The 14,941-nt window shown below is 43.0% G+C and overlaps 1 protein-coding gene across 4 annotated transcripts in view; it reads left to right on the top strand.

Moving 5' to 3' along the window:
* ank2b (ankyrin 2b, neuronal) overlaps positions 1-14,941 on the top strand; it is an 859,694-nt gene that overhangs the window by 696,858 nt on the left and 147,895 nt on the right. For all 4 annotated transcript variants that reach the window (XM_072253201.1, XM_072253200.1, XM_072253199.1 and 1 more), the window contains 3 exons: positions 3,530-3,684; positions 6,542-6,753; positions 7,340-7,544. In XM_072253201.1, coding sequence (XP_072109302.1) covers positions 3,530-3,684; positions 6,542-6,753; positions 7,340-7,544 — 572 coding nt within the window. The remainder of the gene's footprint in view (positions 1-3,529; positions 3,685-6,541; positions 6,754-7,339; positions 7,545-14,941) is intronic.

Below are 14,941 nucleotides of genomic sequence, written 5' to 3'. Positions count from 1 at the left end.
ATATCTATACTGCATAGGGCTTAAAATTCTTTTGCGTTCAGGCATTTGCAGACAGTGAACCCAAAACCATTACAGTAATACACATCAAGCAACACACACGAACGCAGCAGGCCAATCTTCATCAATAGATGCTGCCTGGCCTGCTGCGTTCCACCAGCATTTTGTGTGTGTCACTTGAATTTCTAGCATCGGCAGATTTTCTCATGTTTGCAACAGTAATACAAATATCCGGGTTTGTGCTAATCCTTGGTCTAAATAAACTACTGGCCACAGACTGTCAGGATGCACAACCGCCCCTCTCTCTGCATCATCCTCAACACGGGTTTCCCCTGCTGGGCTGTATGCTGAGCCCAAGGCTGGACATTTTGCTCCCAGGCTGCTACACAGTCAAACACCCAAGCAATCACATTGTTAAGCTCGCCAATGGCAAGACAGTTGTGGGGCCCATCACTAACAAGGATTAGCCAGCCTACAGACAAGGTCAAGGCCTAGAGCTAGGTAAATAACCAATGTCAACAAGATTAAGGAGATGGTTGTTGACTCAGGAAAACCTGCACCACTCACACCCCTCTTTATATCAGTGACACAGCAGGGGAAATTGTAGGTAGTTTCACATTCCTGAGAGTACTCATCTCACACTAATTAGAGAGAGTCAGTATAGCTTTATGCATGGTAGATCATGTCTCACAAAACTTAGAGGGTTTTTCGAGGAAGTTACACGTAAGGCAGTGAACATTGTCTATATGGACTTCAGCAAGGTATTTGACAAGGTCCCGCGTGGGAGGTTGGTCAGGAAGGTTCAGTCACTTGCCATTCAAGATGAGGTAGTAAATTGGATTAGACATTGGCTTTGTGGAAGTAGCCAGAGAGTGGTAGTAGTGGTTGCCTCTCAGATTGGAGTCCTGTGACTAGTGGAGTGCCGCAAGGATCAGTGCTGGGTCCTTTGTTGTTTGTCTATATCAATGATCAGGATGAAGATCTGGTTAACTGGATCAGCAAACTTGCAGATGACACCAGGATTGGGGATATAGTGGGTGGCAAAGCAGTCTGTCAGAGCTTGCAGCAGGATCTGGACCTGCTGGAAAAATGGGCTGAAAAATGGCAAATGGAATTTAATGCAGACAAGTGTGAGGTGTTGCACTTTGGTAGGACCAAACAGGGTAGGTCTTACACAGTGAACGGAAAGGCACTGAGGGATGTGGTAGGACAAAGGGATCTGGGAATACAGATCCATAATTCGTTGAAAGTAGTGGTATAAGGGATTCTTCACTCAAGAAGGTCAGGAGAGTGTGGAATGAGTTGCCGGCACAAGTGGTGCATGCAAGCTGGATGATAACGTTTTCGAGAAGTTTGGATAGCAAGGTGGATGGTAAGACAATTGAGTGCTATGGTTCCAGTGCAGGTCGATGGGACTAGGCCAATTAAATCGTTTGGACTGGACTAGATGGGCTGAAGGGCCTGTTTCTATGCTGTAATTTTCTATGACTCTCTGAAAGTTCATCAATGCCTCTATCTTCTGAGAGAGCTGGGGACTGTGCAGGTCTGCAGTATATTCACATCCTTCTACAGATGTGCAGTCAAGAGCATCCTAACATGCTGCATCACTGTTTGGTATGGAAACTGTACTGCAGCAGACAGAAAAGCTCTACAAAGGGTAGTTAAAACTTCCTAGTGAATCACCAACACCAGCAAGACAAGGACATATATACTGAAAGGTGCTGGAAAAAGGCCAGTAACATCATGAAGGATGCCACCCACCGTGTTTAAAGTCTGTTTGTTCCACTCTCATCAGGGAAGAGGTTATGCAACATCCACACCAGGACCACTACTTTCCTCAAGTGGTCAGGCTAATCAACACCTCCACCCATTAACCCACCCCACCACCTCCTTCTATCACTGCATGCACATCAACCACTCCTCTCCATAGCCTCTGCTCACCCTTCGCACTCCCATGTACTACTGCAATCTGCACTCACATCCACTCTTACCCAGTCACTGTCATATTGTGGTTTTATATGTACTGCTGCTACCTGGACGAGTTGCCGTTGCCAAGATCCACTCTGTCACTTTATCATTTCCTCTCAGTCATCTTATGTACAGTTACTGCTGCACCTAACATTTCCAACCAGTCTATGTTTATAAGCTAATCTTATATTTATACAGCCACACTCTGTTTCGTAGGACTGCTTTTATATTTACATTTACTTTTATTGTGTTCTTTATTCTTATTGTGTTGTTTTATGTTGCATCAGATCTGGAGTAACAATCATTTTGTTCTCCTTTACACATTCCATAATCAAACATATCTTTGCTTCTCCTCACCTTTAAGTAAATGCAGAGGCTCTTCCATCTGTGACACCCTGGTCCACACTTCCATTAATGGAAGAACAGCATTCCTATTCTGCCTTGGTGGTCCACAAACCAATGGTATAAACATTGAACATAGAATATAGAACAGGACAGCACAGTGCAGACACTTCAACTAGTGGTTGGAAGTGAATTGGATGGTGGTCATTGCTGGTATTTGAGGAGTCGAGCAATAGAATGGTGGTGGAAGGGGGAAAAGTTAAATTTCAGTCAGAAGGTTCCATGGTGATTGAGGGATCAGATGATGGATAAGAGGCTCTAATTTCAACAAGAGTTGGAAGGTTTATGTGGTCCTGCTGGAGGGCTGAATGCAACAGGAGATTGAAGTACAATATACATTGTTAGTTATAGTGCAAGTGTTGCAGAAGTCCAAAAATGGTCTGGAAGATATACTAAGATGTCAGCTAACAATCATTTGGGGTTGAGGTGGTAATGTTAGTTGTTCGGTACAGGGTGTGGTAGGTATTCTATATGTAATCAGAGAAAGGGTGTATGATTGAATTGAATAGATGTGGTCGGACGTTTATTGGCAAGTTGGAGGAGACAGATTGTAGAAGGTAGGAGTAGACAGCAGGAAGAGATAGATTCTGCCCTTCATCAACTTTCTACTGCTACTTACTTAGGTCTGTGAAATTCAGTTACCAATTAAAATTAATCCTGTCAGAAATCTTATTATAGTATTTAATTACAGGAGTTGGTAATCTGTTTCAATTTCTGCTTACATTTCTGAGGATGTTTCAACCCATCCAATTTTCGTATCAAGCTTCAGCCATTATGTTGGACATAATGATAACTTATTAAGCCAAAGAACACATCAATAGCAAAAAGTTTCGATGTTCAATCAAAGCTTCCTAAATGGATAAACTCCACATGAGCAAAAATGATTGAAATCAGAAACTAAAAGAAGGAATTACATTTTCAGGTACCTCAGTTTGAATAATGTAATGCATATCTATTAATTCTAAAGCTAGGCGGATGTTTCCTGGCCCTGGCAATTCCTCTGATTGTTCTCATTAGTTTCTGTCTGCTTATCTGTATCCATGTTGGAAAATGAATGATAACTCACTTTGTTACAGACTATATTAAACTGTGGTGTGGCATGAGACATATTAGTATTGGGTCTGTCTCCCTCTTTAACTCACTTCTACCACTAATGTTTCAGGCCAGTGATTGTGGAGATTCCACACTTTGCAGCCGTACGTGGGAAGGAACGAGAGTTGGTAGTACTGCGGAGTGAAACTGGAGAGATATGGAAGGAGCATCAGTGTGAATATACTGAGGAAGAACTGAATGAAATATTGAATGGGATGGATGAAGGTAACAAACCTGTTGGTTGACAGGGAGTGGTTGAGGGTAAGACATGCGTAAAACAGAAGAAAGGGGCTAAATGAGGCTTTTTCATCAGGTTCTCGTGTAATCGTGCAGCATGCCTTGAAGATACATTCAGTTAGCTGGAAGTTGGTCCTCACATTTGCAGTCTTATGTGAATCTGCTTTTGACTTTTATTGTTAATAGATTAAAATAATTTCTAAATTATTAAGCAAGACTAGGCATTGAAACGTTGGGTCATAATGAAGCCAGTATCACTGCTTTGTTTAGTAGAAGATATATTTTGTATCCTTTTGAAAAGCATCAGCACAGATGCTGTCTGAAATGTTGATTAATAACAGAATCCAGTTTTTATTCCCAGTGCCTACAATGTTTTGTATCTTACTGTGCTGAGATTTTTGTTGCTTATTCTTTCCTTTTTTCCTTTGTTTCATTCTCATGCATCTCCTATTTAGAGACAGATAATCTGTTGTTAACAATTCCTCAGCAGCTTGTCACAGGTCTCCCCACTTTCCATTCTCCATCCTAGTAGAGATAATCCCCTTCCCTCCAACTCTCTTCTATCCGTGCAGTTTAACACTGTTTTAATTTCTAACTTTTTATATTTGTGATTAAAGGTCATCAACCTGAAATTGCAACTTTTTCTCTTCTCACAGATATTGTCTGTGACAATACACCACAGGAAAAGGCCCCTTTGGTCCGCAATGTGATGCCAAACTACTTAAGTTATGACACCAAAACCCTTCTGCATCACGTGTTCCATCTGCCATTTTTCCTGCATGTTCATGAGCCTGACTTAATAACCTTAACATTTATATTGTCTCTGCGTCCACCACGACCCCTAGCAGTGCATTTCAGGAACCCCCACTCTCTGTGTGAAAGAACTTGCCCCATACATATCACTACAATAGTTCTACAGCAGATACAATCTCACTGGCTCTCCATTCAGTTTTGGATCATATGGACAATAGTAATACTTATTGCTGTTTATTGACTTCAGCACAGTGCTCAGCACTATCATACCCTAATTTCTAATCAAAAATCTCCAAAACCTGGACCTCCCTCTATAACTGGATCCTTGACTTCCTCACTGGGGGATCATAGTCTGTGCCCATTGGAAATAACATCTCCTCCTTACTGACAGTCAACACTGGCACAGCTAAAGGATGCGAGCTTAGCCCACTGCTCTACTCTGTGTGGCTAGGCACAGCTCAACTAGCATCAACGAATTTGCCAACGACACAATTATTGGTAGAATGATTTTAGATGGTGATGAGGAGGTGTACAGGAGGGGCGAGATACATCAGCTGGTTGAGTGGTGTCACAGCAACAACCTTGTACTCAACATCAACAAGATCAAAGAATTGATTGTGGGCTTTAGGAAGGGGAAGTCAAGGGGACACACACTAGTTCTCATTGAGGGATTGGCAGTGGAAAGAGTGACCAGTTTCAAGTTCCTGGGTGTCAACATCTCTGAAGATCTTTCCTGGGCTCAACATATTGATGCAATTACAAAGAAACACAGCAGTGGCTATATTTCATTTGGAGAATTGGTATGTCACCAAAGACACTCGTAAATTTCTACAGGTGAACTGTGGAGAAACTGGTTGCATCACTGTTTTTTATGGAGGGACCACTGCATAGGATCGGAAAAAGCTGCAAAAAGTTGTTATCAGGCAGTTCCATCATGGGCACTAGCCTCCCCAGCATCCAGAACACTTTCAAAGGCCTCAAAAATTCAGCATCCATCATTAAGGACCCCCATCACTCAGGACATTGTCCTCTTCTTGTTGTTGCAGGAACAGATTCTTCCCCTCTATCATCAGGTTTCTGAATGGACAGTGAACCCATGAACACTACCTCAGAATTTCTTTTCCCTCTCCTTTTATTTGTTTAATTTATTTTGATATACATATACCTCTTATGTAATTTATAGTTTTTATTATTATGTATTGCAATAGATTGCTGCCACAAAACAATGAACTTCATGATATATGCCGGTGATATTAACCCTAATTCTGGTTCAAATCTCCTTTGAGTATTCCCCCTCTCAACTAAAATGTCCTCTAGTATTAGGTATTTCAATCCTGGGAAAAAGATGCTGGTTGTCTATCGATCTATAATTTTATGAACTTCTCAGGTCTCCTCTCAGCCTGCATTGATCCAGAGTAAACAACCCTCGACTGGGCAACCTCTTCTTGTAGCATGTGCCCTCTAATCCATGCAACACTCTGGTAAGCCTTGAATGCATGGCTTCCACATCCTGTCTATATTGAGGTGACAAGAATTGAATGCAGTACTCAAACACAGCCTAACCAGAGTCTTATAAAGCTGCAACATAAAATTCTGATTCTTGATCTCAATGGTAACTCAACTAATAATGCCAAGTGTGTGTGTATATATATATTAGAATCAAAAACGCTAAAAGTCCCAGAGTATGGCTTACAGAGTACAGAGCAAAGCACCACTAGTCATGGACCTTCAGCAAGAACAAGAATAGGTTCCATCGATCACTATCTTCTGTCTTCTATCGCAAGACAATTCTGAATTCAAATGGTCAACATGCACCTTTTCATTATCATGGGAGGAACTTAAAAAGTACTTTGAAGATGAGGTGCAGACTATTAAAGCAAAATATTTTTGATTCAATGGACTCTACAGAACCTTTTGGAATATATTCTGAAAGTATATTTTTGAGTTGGATAGTTGCATATGGCAGACTTCCATAGTTTTTTGGTCATTTTTTTGTTTAAAGAAATCTCAAATCAGTGAGATGCACATTTATGATGAGAATAAATAATTTAAATAGAAAATCACCGATGGCTGTGTTTTTTTACTATTACAGTGCTTGATAGTCCAGAGGAACTTGACAAAAAACGAATTTGCCGTATCATCACCAGGGACTTCCCACAATACTTTGCAGTAGTATCCAGAGTCAGACAGGATAGTAACTTGATTGGGCCAGAAGGAGGTGTGCTGAGCAGCACTGTGGTACCACAGGTTCAAGCTGTCTTCCCTGAAGGAGCTCTAACCAAGAGAATTCGAGTTGGACTCCAGGTGACTGATTTTCAGTGTTTCAACTGATATACTGTACCGAGTAAAATACCCTGCTGGGCATTGTTAATGTGGGATGCTGCAAATCATAATCACTGGTTTATTGGTGAACGACGGTGGGAACTGCATGGCCTCAGTCATAGCAAGTTCTGGGTCTAAAGCCAGGCGTCACCTATTTGCAGCCACCCAGAAGAAAGGCATCAGAGTCGATGCACTCAAGCAGAGTGCTGGATGTGGTATGGCATGGCATCCACGCTGGAGTCAGTGCTGCCTGTCAGTGTTTGCTCCTCAGAAGACAAGTTGTACTGTGTTCAATGGCAGACTGCTGCAACATTCATGGACTCAGAAACTTGGACTTTTTTTTATTGCGTGTGGCTGTATTTTACTCTGTGTGCTATATGTGATTTGTGCTGTGTATGATGGTTGGTACTGTGTTTTGCATCTTAGTCCTGGAGTAGCACTATTTTGCTTGGCTGTATTGGTGGGTATTCACGTATGGTTGAATGACTATTAAACTGGAAATTGAACTTGATATTTAATAGAATTCATCTATTCAAAGCTATTCCATTTTTTTCTTATTAATATCCAGGCCCAACCCATGCATGTTGAATTAGTTAAGAAAATACTGGGCAATAAGGCAACCTTTAGCCCAATAGTCACCCTGGAACCAAGAAGAAGAAAATTCCATAAACCCATTACGATGACAATTCCAATTCCAAAATCCTCAACAGAAGGGCTAATGAATGGATATGGTGGAGACACTCCAACTCTTAGGTTACTTTGCAGCATTACAGGTAAGAAATCTATATTTGATTTTAAATGGTGGCCCAAAATCATTGACTTCTGCTTTGCTTCATGGATGGCAATCTGATTGAATGAGCTATGGGGCCCATTTGAGAACTCGTCTGTTTCAGGTAGCTGGTCAGAACAAGTATAAATCCATCAGTTGAAGTAAATATTTTTTTCTGCACATTGGGTGGCAGAGTGGAACGGCTAGTAGAATTGCTGTCTCACGTTTCCAGAGACCGAGGTTTATCACTAACTTCTGTTGCTGAAATTTACACATTGTCTTATGGTTGCATGGGTTTCTTCCGGGCTCTCCACTTTCCTCAAGCATGTTAAAGTGTGTGGGTTGGTGGGTTAATGCAGCGGTCTCTAACCACCGGGCCGCGGACCGGTACCGGGCCACGAGGAAGCGATATGATTTGGTCAGCTGCACCTTTCCTCATTCCCTGTCACGGCCACTGATCAGCCATTACGCATGCGAGGTCATGACCTGTGCGTCATCCGTGTCAAGGCGGGAAGACAATCAACTCCTCGAGCTTGCAAATGACGACGGGCTGAAAAGTATGTTTGACATAACATCTCTGTCGGCATTTTGGATCAAAGTCAAGGCTAAATATCCTGAGATAGCCACGAAAACACTGAAAACGTTGCTTTCATTTCCAACATTTTTCTGCTAAGCGGAGTTTTCTGCAATGAATGCAACGAAAACTAAATTGCGGAATAGACTGGACACAAGGAACCCCCTTCGAGTATCGATGTCTCTCATCACCCCTCGATAGGACGGTGTTGTTGCAGGGAAACAAGCCCAGGGATATTCAGCGATATTGGTGTGTTGCAATGATTTTATATATTCATACGGGGAAAATATGTGCTGTGCGTTTAATATCCAAATATTACTTAAAGTGTGATGATGCTATTGACTTACAAGTGACCTATATAACCATATAACAGTTACAGCACGGAAACAGGCCATCTCGCCCCTTCTAGTCCGTGCCGAACGCTACTCCCACCTCATCCCACCAACCTGCACTCAGCCCATAACCCTCCATTCCTTTCCTGTCCACATACCTATCCAATTTTTCTTTAAACGATCATATCGAACCTGCTTCTGCCACTTCTGCTGGAAGTTCGTTCAACACTTCAAGCTCCCCTGATAATTGACTTATCATTATATCCATGCGAGGAAAATATGTGCTGTGTGTTTAATATTAAATTCGTTAGATAAACCCTTTTAGAAACAAAATTGAGTGTATTACCCACTTATCACCTATATTCCAGTAGTGGTTAACACCGACCCCCAGGAACAGAATCGCCACTTTTGGGTAAACAACGCATTTGACTGCTACTCTTTTTCGTTGGCAACCCTACCCCCCACCCCCACCCCCGGTCGGCCAGTCCGCAAGAATATTGTCAATATTAAACCAGTCCGCAGTGTAAAAAAGGTTGGAGACCCTTGGGTTAATGGCCACTGCAAATTGCCCCTTCTGTGTCACATGATGTGCTGGCATTGGGCAGGGTCCAGAGGAGGTTTACAAGGATAATTCCAGGAATGAAGTGGTTATCATATGAGGAACGTTTGATGGCTCTGGGTCTGTACTCGCTGGAATTTGGAAGGATGGGAAGGGGGATCTCATTGAAATCTTTTGAATGTTAAAGGGCCTATTCAGAGTAGATGTGGTAAAGATGTTTTCCATGGTGGGGGAGTTTTGGACAAGAGAGCACAGCCTCAGGATAGAGGGGCGACCATTTAAAACAAAAACATAGAGAAATTTCTTTAGCCAAGGGGTGGTGAATTTGTGGAATTTATTGTCACAGGCATCTGTGGAGCTTTTGGATGTATTTAAGGCGGAGATTGATAGCTGCTTGACTGAACATGGCATCGAAGGTTACAGGGAGAAGGCTGGGGAGTGGGGCTGAGGAGAGGGTAAAACGATTCATCTATGATTGAATGGCCTAATGGAGCAGACTTGATGAGCCAAATGGAGCAGACTTGATGGGCCAAATGGCCTAATTCTGCTTCTATAAATGATAAAAAAATAAATGGTTGGGGTAGGATTAGTATAAAAATGTATTCTTGATGGTCAGCAAGCAGAGGAGTGTTAGAGAAGGAAACCAGAGTGATTTAGCGTCAAATGAAATGTAGAAATGGAATTGCAAACAAGAGAAAATCTGCAGATGCTGGAAATCTGAGCAACACACACGGGATGCTGGAGGAACTCAGCAGGCTAGGCAGAATCTATGGAAAAAAAGGGTTTCGGGTCAAAACCCTTCGGCAGGACTGGAGAAAAAAAAGCTGAGGAGCAGATTTAAAAGGTGAGGGAGGGGAGAGAGAAACGACAGGTGATAGGTGAAACTTGGAGGGGGAGGGATGAAGCAAAAAGCTAGGAAGTTGATTGGTGAAAGACAGAAGGCCATGGAAGAAAGAAGAAAGGGGGAGGAGCACCAGAGGGAGGCGATGGGCGGGCAATGAGATGACATGAGAGAAGGACTGAACATCGATTTCTCAGACTTCCAGTAATGCCTAACCGCACCCCCTTCACCATTTCCCATCCCCTTTTCTCTCTCTCTCATGTTATTTCCCCTCACTCCACCTTTAAAATCTACTCCTCAGCTTTTTTTCTCCATTCCTGCCAAAGGATCTCGGCCTGAAATGTCGACTTTATTTTTTTCCATACATGCTGGGAAAATGCTGTGTTCCTCCAGCATTTTGTGTGTGTTGTTAGAAATAGAATAACAGTAAAGAAAGGAGAGATGGAATTTTTTTTTTAAAATGAATAAATATTCTTTTTCCTTTTAAAGAGGTTTCCTACCTTCAGCTTAATTTTTACTTTTAACTTCAGCAGCCAGTTTACCTGGTAGTGTTTAGGGTGCTTGTACAGTGTCATTTCTCTTTGGCGAGGGATAATATTGCTTCATCCAGCTCATCAAACTTGTTTTGTTTGATTGTATCCCAGCAATTTCGAGAAGGGCCTAGGTAGTTTAAATGGTTCAGCATGGACTAACTAGGCCAAAGGACCTGTTTCTGTACAGTACTTTTCTAAGACTCTGACTCCAATTTGACTGACAATCCTAATTTCCTCCATAGCATACTCAAAGCAAAAATCAAATCAAATCAAGTGCATGGATGTGTAGGTGGAGCTTAGAAGATAATGGTGCCTAACGGCTACTCCTTTGCTGGCATCTTCTGAAATAGTTCTATTTCTATCTTTAATATTAATTTCTCTATTTTACTGTTTCAGGGTTCTTTTGAAAACCCTGACCTGGAGTTACACGCTGACTTCCGTTCTTTGCAGGAATGGGACCTGCTCTCGGGGTCTCACGACTGGCCATTATTCGATATACCAAGGACGCGGTCTAGAAGATTAGCTCGCCTTTGGAGTTTCGAGATTTTGTGGATCTGGAGGCGGGCGGACTCGAGGTCGGTGTCTCTGCAAGAAATCGGTGTGTCGTGGGAGACGAAAGATTGAAAGCAGCAAGCTGGCTGCTGGCTGTGTGCCCAGAGATCTGAGTTCTTTGGGCACAGAGCTCGGAAAAAGTGACACAACAGACTTTTAACATTGTAAATCAGCGAGTCGTTTGCTATGCATTCCCTCTCGCTGTGAAATAGGGACATATCAGTTTCCCTTATTAGGGAGAGAGAGAGCCTGTGGTATGTCGAATTACCAGGTGAACGAGTGGTCTTTAGGGTACTGCAAGTCTGTGTCCTTATTGATGCTTTGCTGCACGTTTGAGTGCTCGGTGGGGGGCACTGATGCTTTTTTGTTGGTGGGGGAGGGTGTATTGTTGCTTTGCTGCTGCTTATGCATGGTGGGGGGAGCTGGGGGGACTTTGGAGTTCAAATATTTAACTGTCATTCATTCTTTGAGACAATCCTCTGTTTTCATGGATGCTTGCAAAGAAAAAGACTTTCATGATGTATATTGTATACATTTCTCTGACATTAAGTATACTTTGAACCTTTGAAATGAAACGGCATTCCTCTGGGAGTAAGGTACAACACGTTCAAATTAGTGAGGGGGAGAAAAGGACATAGTCATGCAAAAAAAGCACATAAAGTCCAAGACCCTGAGCATCATGTCCCCCACACCCACACCTGCCCAACCTATCAGTAGGTTTCAATAGGTATATTTAATGTCAGAGAAATGTATAGAATGTACATCCTGAAATTCATTTTCTTTGCAGACATCCACGAAAACAGTGGAGTGCCCTAAAGAATGAATGACAGTTAAAATGTTAGAACCTCGAAGCTCCCCCACAACTCCCCTCCCACAAGCAGCAACAAAGCAATGATTTCCCCCACCCCCAGCAGCAAAAAAAGCATCGGCGCCCTCTACTGAGCACTCAAGCCTACAGCAAAGCATCAATAAAACAACGACTTGCAGTACCCCAAAGGCTACTCATTCACCCGGTAATTTGACATACCACAGGCTCTCTCTCTCCCTAATAAGGGAAAAAGAGCTGACACTGTTTCACAGTGAGAGGGGAGACATGACAAACAACTCGCTGATTTACGTTATTAAAAATCTGTTGCATTGCTTTTTCAGAGCTCTGCGCCCGGAGACTCGACCCCAGGAAGGTGCAGCTCTCCAGACACACAACCCCACGATACTTCAGTCTGGGGCCCCACCCATGAATCCACCTGCCTCCAGAGCCACGGAAATCCAGCACCCTGAAGGCACACTGGTCTTCCAGGCCACGACCTTGGGATAACAAAAAGCGGTTGGTCATGAGGCCCTGAGAGTGGGTCCCATTCCCACAAAGAACCGAAGTCAGAGTTTTTATCTCCAGGTCAAGGTCTTCAAAAGAACCCCCCACACCCTGAAAAAGGAAAAAAAGAGATATCAAAGATGTTTCCGAAGATGCCAGCAAAGGAGTCACTGTTTTGCGCCATCTTAACTTCGCCCTGCCTTTCTTTTAATAAAACTTGCAAAACATCATACATCTACACTCATTAGAATCTTAGCTTTAGTTTTAGCTTAATAAATATGTGGAGTGTTTAATTCCACTTCTTAATTTACAGAAATGGTACTAAATTAAGAATGGTTTTAGTTATATCATGGCCAAGTTTGCTGACAATACAAAGATAGGTGGAGGGACAGGTAGTTTTGAGGAAGCAGGGAGGCTGCAGAAGGACATACAGTAGGAGAATGGGCAAAAATAGTGGTAGATGGAATACATTGTAGGGAAGTGTATGGTTGCAATTTCCGCCAAAGGGATCCTACCACTAAACATACCTTTATCTCCACCCCACTCCACTCCACTTTCCGCAGGCATCACTCCCTCCGGCAATTCTCTTGTCCATTCATCCCTCCCCTCTAATCTCCCTCCAGACACGTCCCTGCAAGCAGCCCAAGTGCTACACCTGTCCATTCATCTCCACTCAGGGCCCCAAACAGTCCTTCCAGGTGAGGCAACACTTCATCTGCATATCTGCTGGGGTTGTCTGTTGTGTCTGCTGCTCCCAATGCTGCCTGCTCTACATTGGTGAGAACTGTTGGAAAATTGGGGACAGCTTCATCGCACACCTCTGCACCATCCACCTTAAGTGGAAGCTCCCAGTGGCCAAGCATTTTAAATCCAATTGCCTTTCTTGTTCTGACATGTTGATCCACTGTCTACACTTGTACCAAAATGAGAAACACCTTATCTGGGTACCCTCCAACCTGATGGCATAAACATTGACTTCTTCCTCCACTGGTGAACAAATTTTTCCCTCTTCCCCACCTCTATTCCCCACTCTGACCTTTCGTTTCTTCTCACCTGCCTGTTAGTTCCCCCTAGGTCCCCTCCTTCCCTTTCTTCTACTTACCACTCTCCTCTCCAGACAGATTCATTTTTCTCCAGCCCTTGACCTTTCCCACCCACCTGGCTTCACCTATCACCTCTCAGCTAGCCTTTTTCCCCTCTCCCTACCTTTTTATTATGGCGTCTTCCCCCTTCCTTCTCAATCCTCAAGAAAGCTCCTGGTTGGAAACGTTGACTGTTTCCTCTTTTCCATAGATGCTGTCTGACTATAAGACAAAGGAGCAGAATTAGGCCATTCAGCCCATCGAGTCTGCTCTACCATTCTATCATGGCTGACCCCAAATCCCACTCAACCCCATATACCTTCCTTCTCGCCATATCCTTTGATGCCCTGACCGATCAGGAAACAAATGCCAGCATTGCATTTGCCTTCTTTACCATAGACTCAACCTGTAAATTAACCTTCTGGGAGTCTTGCACCTCTGATGTTTGAACCTTCTCCCGATTTAGATAATTATCTGCACTGTTGTTCCTTTTACCAAAATGCATTAAACATAGAAACATAGTAAACCTACAGCACAATACAGGCCCTTTGGCCCATAATGCTGTGCCAAACATGTACTTACTTTAGAAATTATCTGGGGTTACCCATAGCCTTCTATTTTATAAGCTCCATGTACCTATCCAGGAGTCTCTTAAAAGACCCTATTGTATCCACCTCCACCACAGCCCATTCCTCGCACTCACCACTCTCTGCATAAAAAAACTTAGCTCTGACATCCCCTCTGTACCTACTTTCAACCACCTTTAAACCGTGCCCTCTTGTGTTAGCAATTTCAGGCCTGGGAAAAAGCCTGTGACTATCCACCTGATTAATGCCTCTCATCAATGCATTTCCCAACACTGTATTCCGTCTGACACAATTTTGCTCATTCTTTCAATTTGTCTAAGTCCTCAGCACTACCTACCCCTCCACCTATCTTTGTATTATCCACAAACTCTGCCACAAAGCCATCAATTCCATTATCCAAATCACTGACAAGTGAAAGGTAGAGGTTCCAATACTGACCCCTGAGGAGCACCGCTAGTCACCAGCAGAAAAGGCCTCCTGGCTGTCAGCCATTCCTCCAGTCATGCCAGTATCTTTCCTGTAATGCCATAGGATTTTATCCTGTTCAGCAGCCTCATGTGTAGCACCTTATCAAAAGCCTTCTGTAAATCCAAGTAAATGACATCTCTTTTGTCCACCCTGCTTGTTACTTCCTCGAAGAACTCCAACAGATTTGTCAGGGAAGATTTCCCTTTACAGAAACCATGCTGACTTTGAATTATTTTATCATTAGTCTCCAAGTACCCTCGGAATCTCAAACTCAATAATAGACTCCAATACTTTCCCAACCACTGAGGTTAGGCTAACTGGCCTATAATTTCTTTCCTTTTTGCCTTCTCTTCAATATCTAAGAAGGGATATGCTAGCATTGGAGAGGGTCCAGAGGAGGTTCAGAGAATGAATCCATAAATGCAAGGGTGAACCTATGAGGAATGTTTGATGGCTCTGGGCCTGCACTCACTGGAGTTCAGAAATTTGACCGGGAATCTCTTTGAAACCGATCAGCTAGGGTTCCAGTGACGTCATCGTTCAGAATAGCAGGTTAAATCA

The sequence above is a fragment of the Mobula birostris genome, chromosome 3 (assembly GCF_030028105.1).
Source record: "Mobula birostris isolate sMobBir1 chromosome 3, sMobBir1.hap1, whole genome shotgun sequence".
NCBI classification, from domain to species: Eukaryota; Metazoa; Chordata; class Chondrichthyes; order Myliobatiformes; family Myliobatidae; genus Mobula; species Mobula birostris.
The sequence above is the reverse complement of the archived record's forward strand: the minus strand, read 5'-3'. Positions and strand labels throughout refer to the sequence as shown.